Source organism: Rattus norvegicus, chromosome 5 (genome assembly GCF_021556685.1).
Source record: "Rattus norvegicus strain SHRSP/BbbUtx chromosome 5, alternate assembly SHRSP_T2T, whole genome shotgun sequence".
NCBI lineage: Eukaryota > Metazoa > Chordata > Mammalia > Rodentia > Muridae > Rattus > Rattus norvegicus.
This window is the reverse complement of record NC_141538.1, coordinates 151,916,164-151,934,526: the sequence shown is the minus strand read 5'-3', so window position 1 is coordinate 151,934,526 and position 18,363 is coordinate 151,916,164. Positions and strand designations below refer to the sequence as shown.

At 47.9% G+C, this 18,363-nt stretch overlaps 1 protein-coding gene across 8 annotated transcripts in view; it reads left to right on the top strand.

Annotated features, from left to right (window-relative positions):
• Arid1a (AT-rich interaction domain 1A) overlaps positions 1 to 13,433 on the top strand; it is a 73,194-nt gene extending 59,761 nt beyond the window's left edge. For 3 of the 8 annotated variants that reach the window (XM_087547853.1, XM_087547850.1, XM_087547854.1), the window contains 10 exons: positions 1,008 to 1,217; positions 2,752 to 2,959; positions 4,283 to 4,415; positions 4,585 to 4,757; positions 5,402 to 5,552; positions 5,628 to 5,792; positions 5,870 to 5,972; positions 6,433 to 7,324; positions 7,624 to 7,754; positions 10,384 to 13,427. In XM_087547853.1, the coding sequence (XP_087403979.1) occupies positions 1,008 to 1,217; positions 2,752 to 2,959; positions 4,283 to 4,415; positions 4,585 to 4,757; positions 5,402 to 5,552; positions 5,628 to 5,792; positions 5,870 to 5,972; positions 6,433 to 7,324; positions 7,624 to 7,754; positions 10,384 to 12,111 (3,894 nt within the window). In that variant the 3' untranslated portion in view covers positions 12,112 to 13,427. 8 annotated transcript variants of the gene reach the window in all.
• Positions 13,434 to 18,363: the final 4,930 nt, after the last annotated feature.

The following is an 18,363-nucleotide window of genomic DNA, read 5'->3' as shown; positions in this document are numbered from 1 at the left end:
GGGAAACCACCTGACTGGAACCCAGACCCAGGCCTCTGAAAACAGCTATCATGCTTACCTGATGAGCCCCTGGCTGTTTATTTTGTTGGGGAGTGAGTGGGTTGAAGCAGGGTCTCACTGTATAGCTCTGTGTGACCTAGAACTCACTATATAGACCAGGTTGGCCTTCAACGCAGAAATCCATCTGCCTCTCTGCCTCCTTCATTGCTGGTATTAAAGATGTGTGCCACTATACCCAGTACACATCAGTATTTTTAAAAATTGAATATTTAACAAAATGAAATGCAGAGCTGCAGTCAGCGTCATGGAGGAGGCAGCGCACTCCTACAGTCCCAGCGCTGTGAGCCTGGGCAGGTAGAGCTCTGTGGAGGCCAGCCTAGTATAATACAAAGTGATGCTAGGACAGCCAGGGCTGCACAGAGAAACCCTGGCTCAAAAAAACAAAGTTGGGGTCTATTGAGATGGCTCAGTGGTTAGGAGCACTGGTTGCTCTTCCAGAGGTTCTGGGTCCAATTTCCAGCACCCACTGGTGTTGATACTGTCTCTAACTCCAGCTCCAGGTGGGGTCCATTGATCACATGCCCTCTCCTGGTCCTGCAAGCACCTAACACATGTAGAACACTTGTACTTACAATCAAAACAGTCGTTTACATGAAGTAATTTTTAAATTTTAACATTAAAAAGACAACTTTGAAATAAAAATAATGACACAGCCAAATTGACCAAATCCAAAGTCTACATATCTCAGTGAGCTTCTGTACCGGTAGAACAACTGTCCTGGATCTGCAGCTTCACGGTGACGCTCACACCTTTACTATCATGCACAATTTTTACAAAAGAACAAGTAACTTCTGAGCTACCTGGGAGACCGAAGCAGGGGAATCTCAACAGCAGCTCAGGCTCTAGACCAGCTCTCTCAAAGGTAGAGGGTGGACAGAAGGGACTTGCAGCCGCCAGCATGTACAAAGGCCTAGACTTTAAGACGCTTATTTCAACCCTCTCTCCAGAAGTCCAGTTCTTCTACCACCACCAATGAGAAGATCACCAAATTGTATGAGTTGGGTGGTGAGCCCGAGAGGAAGATGTGGGTGGACCGGTACCTGGCCTTCACAGAGGAAAAGGCCATGGGCATGACAAATCTGCCTGCTGTTGGGAGGAAGCCTCTGGACCTCTATCGCCTCTATGTGTCTGTGAAGGAGATTGGTGGGCTGACTCAGGTAAGCACCAGACATTTGGCTTTTGAGAGTACCGTTTATCCCACAGGGTCATGTTCTGAGACACTTAAAACACGTGATGTCATGTCAGATGTTAGAAATGATCCACGTAAAGCTTCTGCAAGAGTCCAGACTATGGGAACCAGACTCTGTCTTCCAGGGAAATTGCTTATAGAGTTAGTTGCAGAGGAAGAAGTTAAATGATGGAAGCCTTCCTTTATACTGTGACTTCAGAGAAGAGTTCAGTCCTTACTGGAAATGCCACTGCCATACTTCACGGTCCGTTTCTGTTTAGCCAGAGAGGCTGACAAGTGAGGCTCACTCTGCCTTGTAGGCTTTCCTCTGTGATCTTTTCATTATTGTACAGACCAGAAACTCTTAGTGAGGGTGGGAGAGCCTGACAGCAAGAAACTTATTCCAAACCTTCTAAATCAGAAAAGGAAAACAGCTGTCACCAGCAGAAAAGAAAGTGATTGGAACGAAGCCAACTACTAATCATTTCTGAATCCCTTCTCCCTTCAGGCTTCCTTCCCCTCCCCCACAAAGGAAAACAAAACAGAATAGGGCACGTGCAGGCTGCCATGTAACTGGCGTGGGAAGCAGAGCCACATAGGGCGGCTGAGGTGACCCTGCGTGCATATCTGCTTTCCACTGCCATTTGGTCCTTGTTTCCTACTTGTGGGAAAGGGGGATTGGTTGCTTATAACTTGCCTTCTGATTGGTGGGGCTCTGAACTCACTGAGCATAGGATGAGATACAGAACAAAGCTTGTCCTCCAGTTCAAAAAGGAAATCTTACTTGCTGTTAAGTAGTTATATTCCAAAGACAGTAAGAATTCCTTTCTAAGTGAAGGCCCTGAGAAAGGCAAGACTGAGTCCTGAGCTTGTCTGACAGGTCAGTGAAAGATCATCCCAGTAGACGGGTCCGATGTTACAGGGTAGGAGAGAATGTGCAGTTAAACACGACTGTTGCTAACTTTACAAACAACCAAAGCGATACTCTCCCCACCCAGTGCCACCTTGCAAAGTGTTGTGGTCACCTCCTTTCCGTGGAGGTTATCTAGAGCTTCTCTAAGCTCTGAAGATTGCAACTATCACTTCAAAGGTGTCATAGTCCAAAATGTTTGCTTGTACCAGTGTTCTCTGCACTAGAGGCATAAGCTGGCCCTGTGCTGAAGAATACACTATGGATCCAGACCTGTCTGTCTGCCACAGTACTAATTAGAAGAATATTTGGGAAATAGTCTTGGTCAGTATGTCCTGGGACTGAAACAAGGAGGCAGAACAGTGGACTGGCTGTCCTTAGGTTGACAGCCTCACACTGGTGGTGAAGAATCATGTAGAAATCATTAGCTTTAAGAAGTTAGAGGGTGAGGGTTAGAGCATCCAGACTAGGCACTGAGTTCTGTTCCAACGTCAGCCTTCTGCTTGTCCTGTCTTAAGAAGCAGCGCTGCTTGCAGTTACTTCAAACTGGAAGCTTCTTGCCAAGCTGGAAGCCTGGGTCAAGTGTACTATGACTCTTCTGGTGGTCTTTCAGGTCAACAAAAACAAAAAATGGCGGGAACTTGCAACCAACCTCAATGTGGGCACATCGAGCAGTGCCGCCAGCTCCTTGAAAAAGCAGTATATCCAGTGTCTCTATGCCTTTGAGTGCAAGATTGAGCGGGGAGAAGACCCTCCCCCTGATATCTTTGCAGCTGCTGATTCCAAGAAGTCCCAACCCAAGATCCAGCCTCCCTCTCCTGGTAAGAATGGCTGAGCACCCCACTGAGGTTGAGGGCACACTTCCCTAGGTAGTGGTGCCTCCCTCCCTTCCTCCAGGGAGCAGAGCAGATGCCAGGGGTGTGTGTTTTTACCCATCCACGTGGCTTGGCAGGTTGGCAGACTAAAGAGCGGTAGTGGCGACTCCCTTGGGAGGTGCCGTGCAGCAGCCTTAAGTTTTAACTTTCTCATTTTCCTGTTGTACGCCTGGCATTTTGCCAAATGTTTGTAAACTAGTGAGTGGGAGGGACACCAGAGGAGTGAGGGAAAACTGACAAATAGCAGTGTGGCTGGGCCATCTGGGAGCTTCGGCCTGCTGATGTCAGTGCCTTAGAATGCAGCTCAGAAGAGAGCTGTAAACTCCCGGGAGAGCTGGGATGGTAATGAATGGTTAGAGGGTAGAGAGGGAATATGAATGGGACTTCTCTGATGACAGGAGTGCTGCTTTACCCTCTGTTCTCAGAGGAGGCTGGGCCTAGGCTAGCATGGGAAAGAGGCCAGGGCCCTAGAAGGTAGGTGTAAACATATGTGCCCTGTCTTTGACCTCTGAGGGTGTGATGTGTGCCTGAGATGACTCATCAGCTTGGGAAGGCCTCAGAAGTGTGCTGTCTAATGCTAGAAACGAACGGTACCTAGTGGAAATGCTCATCACTGGGAGTTCTGTGCTCTTTAGAGGAATATTAGAAAGAACCTAAGGGTGACATTTTGCTGGGTGCCTGATAGAAACACTAGGCTCTGGCCATGTGACTCCGCTCTACACCCTGTACTTTGGGGGCTCTAATTAGTCATTCACTGCTCAGCATCGGGGGATGTTTAATAGGTTACACAGGTTCTTTGGAGAAAGAAAGCTAGGTAATCAGGAAGCTACCCAAGGCTTAAATGACCTGGTGCAAAATAACATCCGCCTCCTTTCTCCAAAGCAAGACTGCAGCCAACCCTTAAACATCAAAGTGGGGGGATGTTTCTTGGAGCTCAGGTGTGCAGCTCTTGTATGTGAACTGTTGTATGCCAGTGTTTTGTGTTTGATCAGGACATGCTTCCATAAGTGATAAGATCCAATCCCTTTACATCACTGACTCTGAAAGTCTCTCACAGAGGGATCCTGGGAAGGCAAACACAGTGTCAGTCCCAGCACTCTGGAAGCTGAAAGAAAGGATCCTTAGTTCCAAGCAGCCTGGGCTCCACAGTATGAGACCCTGTCTCAGAAGAGAGAAACAGACGCATACAAATGCATATGTGCATACACCCAGACTCTAAAGCATCCGTAATTTTATAGTTAGCTGCTCACCCTGCCTCTCTGTCCACAGCAGGATCAGGGTCTATGCAGGGGCCACAAACGCCTCAGTCAACCAGCAGTTCTATGGCAGAAGGAGGAGACCTGAAGCCACCAACTCCAGCATCCACACCACATAGTCAAATTCCCCCCTTACCAGGCATGAGGTAAGGCTCATGATCAGGAACTCTTGGGTGTGTCTGGGGGTAACCTGGGGTAACCTGAGGAGGGCAGTTCATGCCTATTCACTCCCCCACCCGTGGCTTCTGTGGTTCTTGACTTATCTGAGGAATTGGTGTATGGGGGGCTTCATTAGTTTTCCTCACTCTGGAGCAGGAGCAACTCAGTTGGAATCCAGGATGCCTTTCCTGATGGAAGTGAGCCCACATTCCAGAAGCGGAATTCCATGACTCCAAACCCTGGGTACCAGCCCAGTATGAATACCTCTGACATGATGGGGCGCATGTCCTATGAGCCAAATAAGGATCCTTATGGCGGCATGAGGAAAGGTGACTGACTGCTGGGTGGTGCTGGCTTATGCCTGTGGAGTTTGAGTGGCTTGGTGGTAGTGCTGAGAGAGCCTCTGAAATGCTTCTGTGTGTCACCCTTCACCATACTCTTCCCTTCCCCCTGCCGGCCTTGTCCTCTTTCCTTTCTGGGATGATGCTAGAGGCTGAAGCAAGGGAGTCATTTACCTTAGGCAAGTTTCATCCCACTGAGCCCCACACACTTAGCCACCAAACTCTTATATATTTTTTCCTCCTCCTTTTCTCTTTCAACTTGCTTTACCTAGCCACTCTTTTTTTTTTTTTAAAGATTTATTTATTATATATAAATAGACTGTAGCTGTCTTCAGACACACCAGAAGAGAGCATCAGATCCCTTACAGATGGTTGTGAGCCACCATGTGGTTGCTGGGATTTGAACTCAGGACCTCTGGAAGAGCAGTCAGTGCTCTTAACCGCTGAGCCATCTCTCCAGCCCTTACCTAGCCACTCTTAAGACTTGGCATTCTCTATTTAACCTGTCAGGAAAGAAACAGGAAGACACCATGTTCTGTAGAGAGCCTGGAACCGTGTCGCAGGAATGTGTACATTGATGAACCTGCCAACCTGCTGGTTTCCTCATTCACTGCCTTCCTTTTTGTACTCAGCTCCAGGAAGTGATCCCTTCATGTCCTCAGGGCAGGGTCCCAACGGCGGGATGGGTGACCCCTACAGCCGTGCTGCTGGCCCTGGGCTGGGTAATGTGGCTATGGGACCACGACAGCACTATCCCTATGGAGGTCCTTACGACAGAGTGAGGTAAGCCCCTGCCCATCCCACCCTGGATACCCTGAAGCTATACTTTGCTCAATTCTCTTCTCCAATCTTGTTTAGGACGGAGCCTGGAATTGGCCCTGAAGGAAATATGGGCACTGGAGCCCCTCAGCCAAATCTCATGCCTTCCACCCCAGACTCGGGGATGTATTCTCCTAGCCGCTACCCCCCACAGCAGCAGCAGCAGCAGCAGCAGCAGCAGCAGCAGCAGCAGCAGCAGCAGCGGTGAGTGACTCCTGCTTCCTCTGCCTGTGCTGCTCAGGTTTGTGATTCTCCACCATGACCCACTCCTTCTTCTGCAGACACGATTCCTATGGCAATCAGTTCTCCACCCAAGGCACCCCTTCCAGCAGTCCCTTCCCCAGCCAGCAGACCACAATGTATCAGCAGCAGCAGCAGCAGCAGGTAAGGAAGCGAGTTTGGGGATATACCCACACCCATTGCCCCTGAAAGCCGTCTGTAAGCCACCCAGTGTAATCCGTAGCATCCGTAACATGCATTTTGGCTACGACATTGGTATTCCTCTTAGCCAACTAGGCACTTCTACTGAGAGAGTCACTTGTCTTCCTTGTTTATTAAGTCTCTCTTCTAAAGAAAGGACTAGAAACAGAGTTTGTTTTGATTTTTTGATGTTTTACATATTTTTCTATTTGAAAGGAGAACTCTAGAAAATAGTGGTTGCTCTCAGAAACAGCTTCAAAAAGTAATTTACAAAAGTGTTTGCTTTCTTGACATTTGTCCTGTCTTTCATGGGGCAAAAAGAAAAATGAGTTAATATCTATTAAGTGGAAGCTATCCATGACTCTTTGGACTTTATGTGACTCGTTACATAATATTAATTTCTTTTCTGCTTTCTCTGCCTTAGAACTATAAGAGGCCAATGGATGGCACGTATGGCCCTCCTGCCAAGCGGCATGAAGGGGAGCTGTACAGTGTGCCGTACAGCACTGGGCAGGGGCAGCCTCAACAGCAGCAGCTGCCTGCAGCTCAGTCCCAGTCTGCCAGCCAGCCACAAGCTGCCCAGCCTTCCCCTCAGCAGGATGTCTACAACCAGTACAGCAATGCCTACCCTGCTACTGCCACCGCTGCTACTGAGCGCCGACCAGCAGGCGGCCCCCAGAACCAATTTCCATTCCAGTTTGGCCGAGACCGAGTCTCTGCACCTCCTGGTTCCAATGCCCAGCAGAACATGCCACCACAGATGATGGGCGGCCCCATACAGGCATCCGCTGAGGTTGCTCAGCAAGGCACCATGTGGCAGGGGCGAAATGACATGACCTACAATTATGCCAACAGGCAGAACACAGGCTCTGCCCCCCAGGGCCCTGCTTATCATGGTGTGAACCGAACAGATGAGATGCTCCACACAGACCAGAGGGCCAACCATGAAGGCCCGTGGCCTTCCCATGGCACGCGCCAGCCTCCCTATGGTCCTTCAGCCCCTGTTCCCCCCATGACAAGACCCCCTCCATCTAACTACCAGCCCCCACCAAGCATGCAGAATCACATTCCTCAGGTATCCAGTCCCGCTCCCCTGCCCCGGCCCATGGAGAACCGTACTTCTCCTAGCAAGTCTCCATTCCTGCACTCTGGGATGAAAATGCAAAAGGCAGGTCCACCAGTGCCTGCTTCGCACATAGCGCCTACCCCTGTGCAGCCGCCTATGATCCGGCGGGATATCACCTTTCCCCCTGGCTCTGTGGAGGCCACACAGCCTGTGCTGAAGCAGAGAAGGCGGCTCACGATGAAAGACATTGGTAAGGAGACCTCCCTGACTGGGTGGCTCAATCTACCCCTTTCCATCTCTCACGTGGTTCCTCCATCCCAATGTCCGGGATGTGGTTAAATCTGGTACAGTATTTGCTAAAGGAAAGCCAAAGAGTGTGGAGGATGGAAGATGTGAGCTGATTGAGGTTTGTCTTGAAGGCTCTGCCATATGCTGGTGTCCTAGACCGCTTAGAACAATGAAGTCAGACTAGCCTGACTCAGGACAGCCTTGGGGGTACCTCTAGCCAGCTGGGGCTTGGTGGATGGACAACACAGAGGTTTATTTCAGGAACCCCGGAGGCATGGCGGGTAATGATGTCCCTCAAGTCCGGGCTCCTGGCAGAGAGCACGTGGGCGTTAGACACCATTAACATCCTACTGTATGATGACAACAGCATCATGACCTTCAACCTCAGCCAGGTAAGGACAGGTTTCTGTCGAGGTGGGGAAGGTACTGTTGGTGTAGATGACACTAGGTCACAGCAGGAATGAAGCCCTCGTCAGCCCTCGTCACTTTGCTGGAAGTCTATCATGCTCACAGTGTGTGTCCCTTGCCCCTCTCGGGGATAAGGCGTTAGACGCAGCGCTAGTTTACAGGAGTTGTAAGACGACTTTCAGAAGGAGCCCGGTCGCATTCAAGACAGGGTTTCTCTTCTTACCTCTGGCTATCCTGTCCAAAGGAAATTTATTTGGGAGAAAGGATTTCATTTTTCTTTAGGGAATCTTGTTTTGAAACAGGGTCTTACTAAGTTAACAGTATGGAGGTAGCCACAAAACCTAAAGCGCTCTTGTCTTAGCATTCGCTCCATGCTCAGCTGGGAGTTTTGCTTTTGTTTTATGAGACAAGGTATCATCCATCCGTCTGTCTGTCTGTCTGTCTGTCTGTCTATCTATCTATCTATCTATCTATCTATCTATCTATCTATCTATCTATCTATCTATCTATCTATCTATCTGGAGCCTTGGCTATAGTGGAACTTACTCTATAGATCAGACTGGCCTAAAACTCCAAGATCCACCTGCTTCTGCCTCCTAAGTGCTGGGGGTAAAGGCACTGTGCATAGCTGGGAGAAACTTTTTGTCACTGGTAAGGATCCAGCAAGATGGCTCAATGTGCAAAGGCCCTTGCCACTGGAGCCTGGGTTCAGTTCCCAGAGAAAGACCTGACTCAGAAGTCATCTCCCCTCTTCCCATAATACTTCCTTTACTTCATTTATTAATTTTTTTTTCAAGGCAGGGCTTCTGTGTTTAGCCCTGGCTATCCTGGAAGTTCTGTAGACCAGGCTGGGTCAGCCTCCCACGTGCTGGGGTTAAAGGCCTGCACCAGGACTGCTGTGCTTCTTTCCTTTCTTTTTCTTCTTTTTTCTTTAATTTAAGACTGGAGACTTTGATTGTCAGTTACATGGTAAAGTGCTTCCCTAACATGGTCATGGCCCAGAGATGGACTTCGGCACCACATAAATCAGGTGTGGTGGTGTACACATAATCCCGGCACTTGGGAGGTATAGGTAGGAGATCAGAAGTTCAGAATCATCTTTGGTTATCCTAGATAGTTTGAGACCAACCTGGAACTAACGAGATCTTGTATGTTTTAATTAAAAAGTGGTGATGGTGACAGTGGTGGCAGAAGTAAAGAAGATAGACTACTAAGGACATTAATACCAGTCTACCAGAAGAAATAGTGTAGTATTACCAGTGATTAGAGCAGTTCCCTTCCTCTCCTCCCTCCCCTCTTCTATTTCTACACTGAGAGAGGAAATTGCTGAATTTAGTCTTCTTGTATGGGTGTGGTGTATCTGTGGTGCTGAGAATCTAACTTGTGTTTTCTGGAAGAGCAGCCAGTGCTCTTAACTGCTGAGCCATCTCTCCAGCTCTTACTACTGCGTGTGCCACTGTATATTTGAATCTTGACTATGCCCACTTGTTGATGGGGGAGCTGACTGGAGGACGCATCATTAGATTAGTGTGCTCTTGCTTTGCTCACCATTTTGTTTCGGTTGTCATTTTTACACGAGAGTTAAATAAGTGGGCTTGGATTCATTTTGGTTTTCTGAAACAATTTCACTGTATCCCTGGCTGGCTTAGAACTTACTTTGTATGTGTCCTGAACCTAACAGGAGCCCACCTGCCTCTTCGTCCCAAGTGCTGGAGCAAGGGTGTGCACTAACACGGCCACACTCATAGCCTTATGTTTGCCCAGACTCACAGAGCAACCAGCATCTTTCTGATTATAAAGCTTACCTTTCTTTAGTTTCTGCTTTTTGATTAAGGGCGCCACATTATAGTTCAGGCTAGTCTGGGACTCATTATCTCGAACTGGCCTTGAAGTCAAGGCAAACAGACCTGCCTTGGTCTCCAAAACCCTCAGATTACACTTGTGATTCACCATAGCTGCTCAGAGCAGGACTATTACTGTTCCGTAACGTCTTGTCCACGAGAGAGTAAGGGGTAAATTGTGTTCATTTCCATATGCCGGGACCAACTTTATAATGCTTAGGATTTTATCACCATTTCATATAGGTCATTTCTGTGAAAGGCAGCAGTAAAAACAAGATCCTTACAATTCTAATAATCAGGTGGATGGATGGAATTCAGGCAAAAGGAAATGTGACTAGAAACTAGTGGAGAATAGATGAACATCTGTTGACAGTGCATTCCCTTTCCTAGGTCATGCTGGGAAAGGGGGTACATTCAGGAAGAAGTGTTAGAAGCATTGGTTGTTACTGATCGGTGAGGTATAGACTATGTAGCTCACATCTCTCGCTCGCTGGAGGCAGACTTATGTAACTGTTGTTTGGGTCAAAGAAAACTTCGTTCCTTTGGGAAGGAAATGGTTCGAGAGAAGTGAAAGCAGTGTGCTGGAGATGTCTTTTTTTTTTTTTTTTTTTAAGACTCATTGATGGAGATGCCTTTAGAATAGGAACTTCATTGCCTCCTGCGTGAGAAAACTATGTCAAACTGGGAGGGAAGGAAGGAAGGAATTGGATAAGGTCTTGGGGACTCATGTCAAGAATTCTTCCCTTTCTTTATTTCCTTTTCTCTCTTTCAGCTCCCAGGGTTGCTAGAGCTCCTTGTTGAATATTTCCGTCGATGCCTGATTGAAATCTTTGGCATTTTAAAGGAGTATGAGGTAGGGGACCCAGGACAAAGAACACTGCTAGACCCTGGGAGATTGACCAAGGTGTCTAGTCCGGCCCCCACAGAGGAAGAAGAGGAAGAGGAACACGTAGATCCCAAGCTGGAGGAGGAAGAGGAGGAAGGGGTTGAAAATGATGAGGAAATGGCCTTTTTGGGCAAGGACAAGCCACCTTCAGAGAAGAGTGAGGAGAAGCTAGTCAGTAAGTTTGACAAGCTCCCGGTAAAGATCGTGCAGAAGAATGACCCGTTTGTGGTGGACTGCTCAGATAAGCTTGGGCGCGTGCAGGAGTTTGACAGTGGCCTGCTGCACTGGCGGATTGGTGGTGGGGATACCACTGAGCACATCCAGACCCACTTTGAGAGCAAGATAGAGCTGCTGCCTTCCCGGCCTTGTGTGCCCTCCCCAGTGCCCCCTCGGAAACACGTCACAACAGTAGAGGGTACACCAGGGACAACGGAGCAGGAGGGTCCCCCGCCTGATGGCCTTCCAGAAAAAAGGATCACAGCCACTATGGATGACATGCTGTCCACCCGGTCTAGCACATTGACTGACGAGGGAACAAAGAGTGCAGAGGCCAACAAGGAAAGCAGCAAGTTTCCATTTGGCATTAGCCCAGCACAGAGCCACCGGAACATCAAGATTTTAGAGGACGAACCCCATAGTAAGGATGAGACCCCACTGTGTACCCTTCTGGACTGGCAGGATTCCCTTGCTAAGCGCTGTGTCTGTGTCTCTAATGCCATCCGGAGCCTGTCATTTGTGCCAGGCAACGACTTTGAGATGTCCAAACACCCAGGGCTGCTGCTTATCCTGGGCAAGCTGATCCTCCTGCACCATAAGCACCCAGAACGGAAGCAGGCGCCACTGACTTATGAGAAGGAGGAGGAACAGGACCAAGGGGTGAGCTGTGACAAAGTGGAATGGTGGTGGGACTGCTTGGAGATGCTCCGGGAAAACACTCTGGTCACCCTTGCCAACATCTCGGGGCAATTGGACCTATCCCCATACCCTGAGAGCATCTGCCTGCCTGTCCTGGATGGACTCCTACACTGGGCAGTTTGCCCTTCAGCTGAAGCCCAGGACCCCTTCTCAACCCTAGGCCCCAATGCCGTCCTCTCTCCTCAGAGATTGGTCTTGGAAACCCTCAGCAAACTCAGCATCCAGGACAACAATGTGGACCTGATACTGGCCACGCCCCCTTTTAGCCGCCTGGAGAAGTTGTATAGTACCATGGTGCGCTTCCTCAGTGACCGAAAGAACCCAGTGTGCCGGGAGATGGCCGTGGTACTGCTGGCAAATCTGGCACAGGGGGACAGCCTGGCAGCCCGGGCCATTGCGGTGCAGAAGGGCAGCATCGGCAACCTCCTGGGTTTTCTGGAGGACAGCCTTGCTGCCACCCAGTTCCAGCAGAGCCAGGCCAGCCTCCTCCATATGCAGAGCCCACCCTTTGAACCAACTAGTGTGGACATGATGCGGCGGGCTGCCCGAGCGCTACTCGCCCTGGCCAAGGTGGACGAGAACCACTCAGAGTTCACTCTGTACGAGTCACGGCTGTTGGACATCTCCGTGTCACCACTGATGAACTCACTGGTTTCACAAGTCATTTGCGATGTACTGTTTTTGATTGGCCAGTCATGACAGCCGTGGGGCACCTCCCCTCCCCGTGTGTGTGTGAGTGTGTGGAGAACTTAGAAACTGACTGTTGCCCTTTATTTATGCAAAACCACCTCAGAATCCAGTTTACCCTGTGCTGTCCAGCTTCTCCCTTGGGAAAGCCTCTCCTGTTTCTCTTCCTCCCCACCCTCACTCCCTCACACCTTTCTGTTCCTCACCCTCACCTGCTTCCCTCAGGACCCACCCTGTTGAAAGACAAAGCTCTGCCTACATAGAAGACTTTTTTATTTTAACCAAAGTTACTGTTGTTTACAGTGAGTTTGGGGAAAAAAAAAATGGCTTTCCCGGTCCTTGCATCAACGGGATGCCACATTTCATAACTGTTTTTAATGGTTAAAAAAAAAAAAAGGAAAAAAAAATACAAAAAAACCCTGAAGGACAAAGGTGACTGCTGAGCTGTGTGGTTTTGTTGCTGTCCATTCACGATCTCGCAGGAGCCGCGAAGGTGGCAGTCGTGAGCAGCCCTGTTCACTGGCGAGGCCCGTGCAGTAGAGTGTAGGTCCTTCCATGTACTGTACTGGACACCTGATACTGTAAACATACTGTAATAATAATGTCTCACACGGAAACGAGAGAAGACGCTGGGTCAGCAGCAAGCTGTAGTTTTTAAAAATGTTTTTAGTTAAATGTTGAGGAGAAAAAAAAAGGCTTTTCCCCCAAAGTATCATGTGTGAACCTACAACACCCTGACCTCTTTCTCTCCTCCTTGATTGTATGAATAACCCTGAGAATCACCTCTTAGACCTGGTTTTAACCTTAGCCGCAGCGGCCGCGCTGCCACGTGTGTATATATATGATGTTGTACATTGCACATACCCTTGAATCTCCACAGTTTGGTTCCCTTCCCAGCTACCCCTTTATAGTATGGCGAGTTAACAAGTTGGTGACCTGCACAAAGCGAGACACAGCTATTTAATCTCTTGCCAGACGTCGCCCTCTTGGTGCGATGCTCTACAGGTCTCTGTAAAAAGTCCTTGCTGTCTCGGCAGCCAATCAACTTACAGTTTATTTTTTTTCTGGGTTTTTGTTTTGTTTTGTTTCCTTTCTAATCGAGGTGTGAAAAGGTTCTAGGTTCAGTTGAAGTTGCTGATGAAGAAACACAATTGAGATTTTTCAGTGATAAAATCTGCATATTTGTATTTCAACAATGTAGCTAAAAACTTGATGTAAATTCCTCCTTTTTTTCCTTTTTTGGCTTAATGAATATCATTTATTCAGTATGAAATCTTTATACTATATGTTCCACGTGTTAAGAATAAATGTACATTAAATCTTGGTAAGACTTTTGTGAGGCTTTTTTTTTTTTTTTTTTTTTTCAAATTATTTTAAAAAGCTTTACCTGTGGCTGGAAAGATAGCTAGCTTGGCAGTTTTAGGAAAACCCATGTTTGGTGGATGACAGCCTCCTGTCCAAATCCATGGGATCTGACCCCTCTAATGATGCGTGCGAGCGCACGCGCGCGCACACACACACACACACACACACACAAAACTAATAAATCTTTAACCAGGATTTAAGAGATGGCTTAGTAATTAAGAACACTTGCTTTTACATAGGCTCAATTCTCAGCACTCGCTTTGTAGCTTACAACCTTAGGTCAAGGGGTGGTCCAGGACCCACAGATGTAGCATGATCTGACCTCTGTGGGCCCCATGTACACAAGACAGTTTGAATGTTCATAAAACTAAACCAGATCTTTAGCCAGGCTAGCCCCTTTTTAAAAGTAATAGAAGAGCTGGAGAGATGGCTCAGTAGTTAGGCACTGGCTGCTCTTCCACAGGTCCCGAGTTCAAATCTCACAACCACATGGCAGCTTGCAACCATCTGTAATGGGATCTGATGCCCTCTTCTGGTGTGTCTGAAGACTGCTACAATGTAACTATATATAATAAATCTTTAAAGTAAGAGAAGCTGGGCAGAGTAACACACTCCTTTAATCCTAGCACTTGAGAAGCAGAGGGAGTTTGAGGCCAGCCTGGTCTACATGTTGAGTTCCAGGACAGCTACACAGTCTCTGTCTTGGCCTTCTGTAGGGTATGAGGAGTCCTGTCTTCTTGAACACCCCTAATGTGCTCTAAGTTGTGGTTGACAAAGAGAAATAACCTTTACCTAGAAGTAGTTCTGCTGCTGCAATCTGGTCTTCTCTTGACTCCGGACTTCAGTATATCACTGCTGAAAGCTTGAGTGTGTGAGAGAGAGAGGGAGGGAGGAAGGGAGAGAGATGGAGACAGAGAGAGAGAAACTGGTCTGGAAGCCTACTTTTTCTCAAAGGTTTTGCAGTTAATTGCAAGTTCGACCTTAGATGTTTGACCAGAAAAAAATCCCTTAATTCATTTCTTTTTTTTTTTTTTTTTTTTTTTTTTTTTTGTTCTTTTTTTCGGAGCTGGGGACCGAACCCAGGGCCTTGCGCTTCCTAGGCAAGCGCTCTACCACTGAGCTAAATCCCCAACCCAATTCATTTCTTCTTGATTGTTGTTTTTGTGATTTTTGAGACAAAGTCTCACTACAGTTCTGTTTGTTATAGAACTCACTCTGTAGAATAGGCTGGCCTGAACCTCTAAAGAGTTCTGTGGGGTCTGCCTGCCTCTGCCTCCTGAGATTAAAGGCATGCAGTATCACAACGGATCCTTGACTCTGTCTCTCAGTCCAGCCACTGCCACCTCAAGTTCATTACTCACATCTTCCTCAAGTTCTTAAAATAGCCCTCCCCTCCTCCTGTGCTTGGCTTGGGTACAAACATATAATAACCACAGAAACTCATTAGAAGTCAGAAAAAACTCCTGAACTCGTAGATACAGTGACATACATTAAGTCCCAGAACTCAGGCAGAGGCAACCTGCCTAGAGTTGCCTTGATATACATAGTTTCTCCAAAGGGGGGCTGGGGTGGCTATTAAAGCTTTTGTGTCAATCGTGCCTGGCTCCCACCTTCTTGTGCTCTACTGTCAAGGAGTGTCCACCTTGGAGTTGCCCTTTATACTCCTTTACCACAGATAACACTCGTCCGAGAATCGCATACATACATAGCTTTTTATCATCTTGCCTTTGTTCATATGTCACAGGTCTGCTATGCTCAGTGGTAGAGCCTGCTGCCTAACTCGCCCAAGGCTTTTGAGTTAGGGCTCGACCTCCAAAAAAGAGGGGGGGGGGGGGGACTAGCACAATAGCTCAACTTCCTAAGGTGCTTCCTGACAGACCTAATGACGTGAGTTCACACCCCAGTTCCCCAAGACCCACGTGCTAGGAGAGAACCCTCTAACCCTACTTCTCAATTTTTTCCCCTCTGACTTGCACTTGTGCCTGAATACACACAGGAATACATATTCCTGTATTCTCAATCGCCGTATTTGAGACAAGGGCTCATGTAGCTCAGGTCTCAAACTGGCTAGGTAGCCTGGTATTAGCCACTTTATTTTACATTGCAGTCTGAGGTGCTCTAAGGGTTAAAAATCCAAAAGGGACTATTGGATTTCCTGGAGTTAGGGGCAGTTGTGAGCTGTCCAGCACAGATGCTGAGAACCAGTAAAGAGCACTGACTGAAGGCCAGGTTCAGTTCCCAGCACTGACAAGGCGGCTTACTAATGTTTATTACTACAGTCCGAGGGGTGGTTCTGCCCCTTTCTGGCCTCCACGGGCACCAGCCACCCAAGTGCAGGTGAAACACTCACACGTTTCCCTTTACCCCCTTCTCTCCCTCCGTCTTGCTTCCCTTTCTACCCAGTTTCATACTTCCTTGCCATCTTCCACGAAGTCTGTGAGGCTCACCGCCCTATCCCTTTCCAACGTACACCTAGCATTCTGTATCTACTGAATGGCATCATAGCGGCAGACGCAGTTGCTTCCCGGCCAGTCTTATAATATCCCCTTTTTCTTCATCTCTATCATTCCTTCCCTTAGGAAAGTGGGGAAAATTAAGGTTCAGATTTTTTTTTTTCTGGAACAATCAAAGATGCTAACAAAAGATCATTGTAAATACTTAGTGAGACCTGAGATGGTTTTCTGTTGCACACCTGTCTGTTCTGCTGAACAGAATATATTGCAAATAGTCCCACAAACACCCTGTGTCTCTGAGGTAAGTGTAAGAGCTCCCTTTCATATGCAAAACAAGGCCCTCTGACCAAGGCCCAAGTTCTTCCCAGCAAGTGGCACCCCGTGCTCGTGCTCGGTCCACAGCTTGCACTGGGTGGGTGCTTTCTATTGTCTTTGGCAGGAGGCAAAGGTGTCTCGAGAATTTTAGTCAAACGCTTGTCTAACTTGATGTGGCTGTTAATATTTGAGTCAGGGGGCCAGAATGAGGAATGAGTACTGACTGAGGAAGAAACCTTTGACAACCAAGATGGTTTCTCCTTTTGAAGGGGTTGGGGGAGGGGCTTTTCATATCTTTATTTTACTTAGTAATACCAGTCGCTATTTTTGTTACGGAACTCTGAAGCTCTCACTTCCCAGTCTAGAAAGTGCATTTCTGGGCTGTGTGTGGAGCATTACCTAGGAGTTCTGTTTCCTGGGCTCCTTTCAGCGGCTCTCCTGCAATTCCGGGGGCAGCCTAGCCCAGTCTCCAGCTCCTGACTGGAACCACTGGCAGAGAGGACTGCTGACCAGCGAGCTGGGAGTAATTAGCTATTGAGAAGTAAATAGAACCTGGCCAGTAGAGAACCCGGGGTGTGGCTAGTAGTTCTTTTCCCAGGCTCCTCCCTCCCCTCCAACCCCCACCCCCAAATGACCTTAACCTTCTTTCAGAGTTGGACCGCAGCCAAGTACTTCCTAAACAATACTCTGAAGTTCATTGGCTCTTTCGCTTGGCAGCCACTGCCACCCCCAAGGGGCTAAGGCCTTCCCACCATGCCTCAGTAGAGTCAAGGTTTCTACTATTGAAAGGCAAATGCTCACAGAAGTATTTAGTAACATGACCGTGGTTTTTGAAGCATCCCCTGCACCTGGAGACAGGGGAGAGTCTTAGTCATCTGGGGTGGGTGAGCGCCTTCAAATAACATGGCAGAGGTCAAACAGGATACTTCTAGTAAATGTTCGAGACCTAACTGGTGTCATCTCTGATTCGTCCTTGGAAACCATTAGTCGGTGACTTTTTATGTTCAGCGAAAAGAAGTATCAAGTTCTGGAAAGGTATGGCTTCTGATCATGAGCCTTAGACTAGCCCACTGACTGTAGATGGTAAGGAAATCAGAGGGTGGCCTCGTAGTGCTGGCATGAGTCTTCAATCCCAGCAATCAGGAAGCAGAGGCAGGCAGATCTCTGTGAGTTCAAGGCCAGTCTCATCTACAGAGCAAGTTTCAGGACAGCCAGGGCTACACAGAGAAACCATCTTGAACAACCAATAAAGAAAGCACAAACTGTGGTCCTTCTCATCAGTAAGGTTTTGAATCCAGTGCCCTGCCTCAGATGAGAGTCAGACACTGCAACCCCACAGTTAGGGGGCTTTAAAAAGCTTAATACCAGGGAAATGACTAGAGAGAACAGATAACATACACTGGGCTGTTTCTGCCCAGTCTGGAGCCCAGGTAACCTCAGGTTGGGGGCAGGAACAAGGTTGGGAAGCTACAAGGTGGAATCAAGTTGTCAGATTGCTTCTGAGGTGAGCTTGACTTCTCTGGTAGACATGGGGTTAGGACAGCTTGTCTTTGAAGAGTACTGTATGCTACCTAACCATAAATCCCATGAGGGCAAGGATTGAACATGTCTTCCTCAGGGGGATTTCCTCATTGTCCGTGGCATGGTACGGTTCCATTGGAAGAAAAAGAAGGTAGGTGCTATTAGGACTTGCTGTGCCTTATATATGATACAAAATATAGTCCCTAAAGGCTCTTAGTCAGGAAGAGATAAAAGTGTAAACTTGGGAAACATTACAGTAACATGAAGTACCTGGGAATGGTGCCTCACACAGGTAAATAATCTCAGAATCATGAGTTCGAGGCCAGCCTAAGCTACATAGCAAGACTCTTCAATAATATATCAATTGAACCAACTTGGAAGGCTGAGACCCGACTTCAAGACATTTGTGACCTTGGGGACTTCCCTTAGTGAGCCTTAATTTCCTTGTCTGTAAAATATGCCACCAAGTTAAGCTGGTTTATTCAGCAGACACAAAGCTGACAAGGCACGGTGGGTTTTGTGGCTGTTATTTCTGTGGTGCTTGGGATAAAGTCTAGGACAAATGTTCTGTTTCATACTCCCTGCCCAAGATGGCTCTCAGGCACTCTAT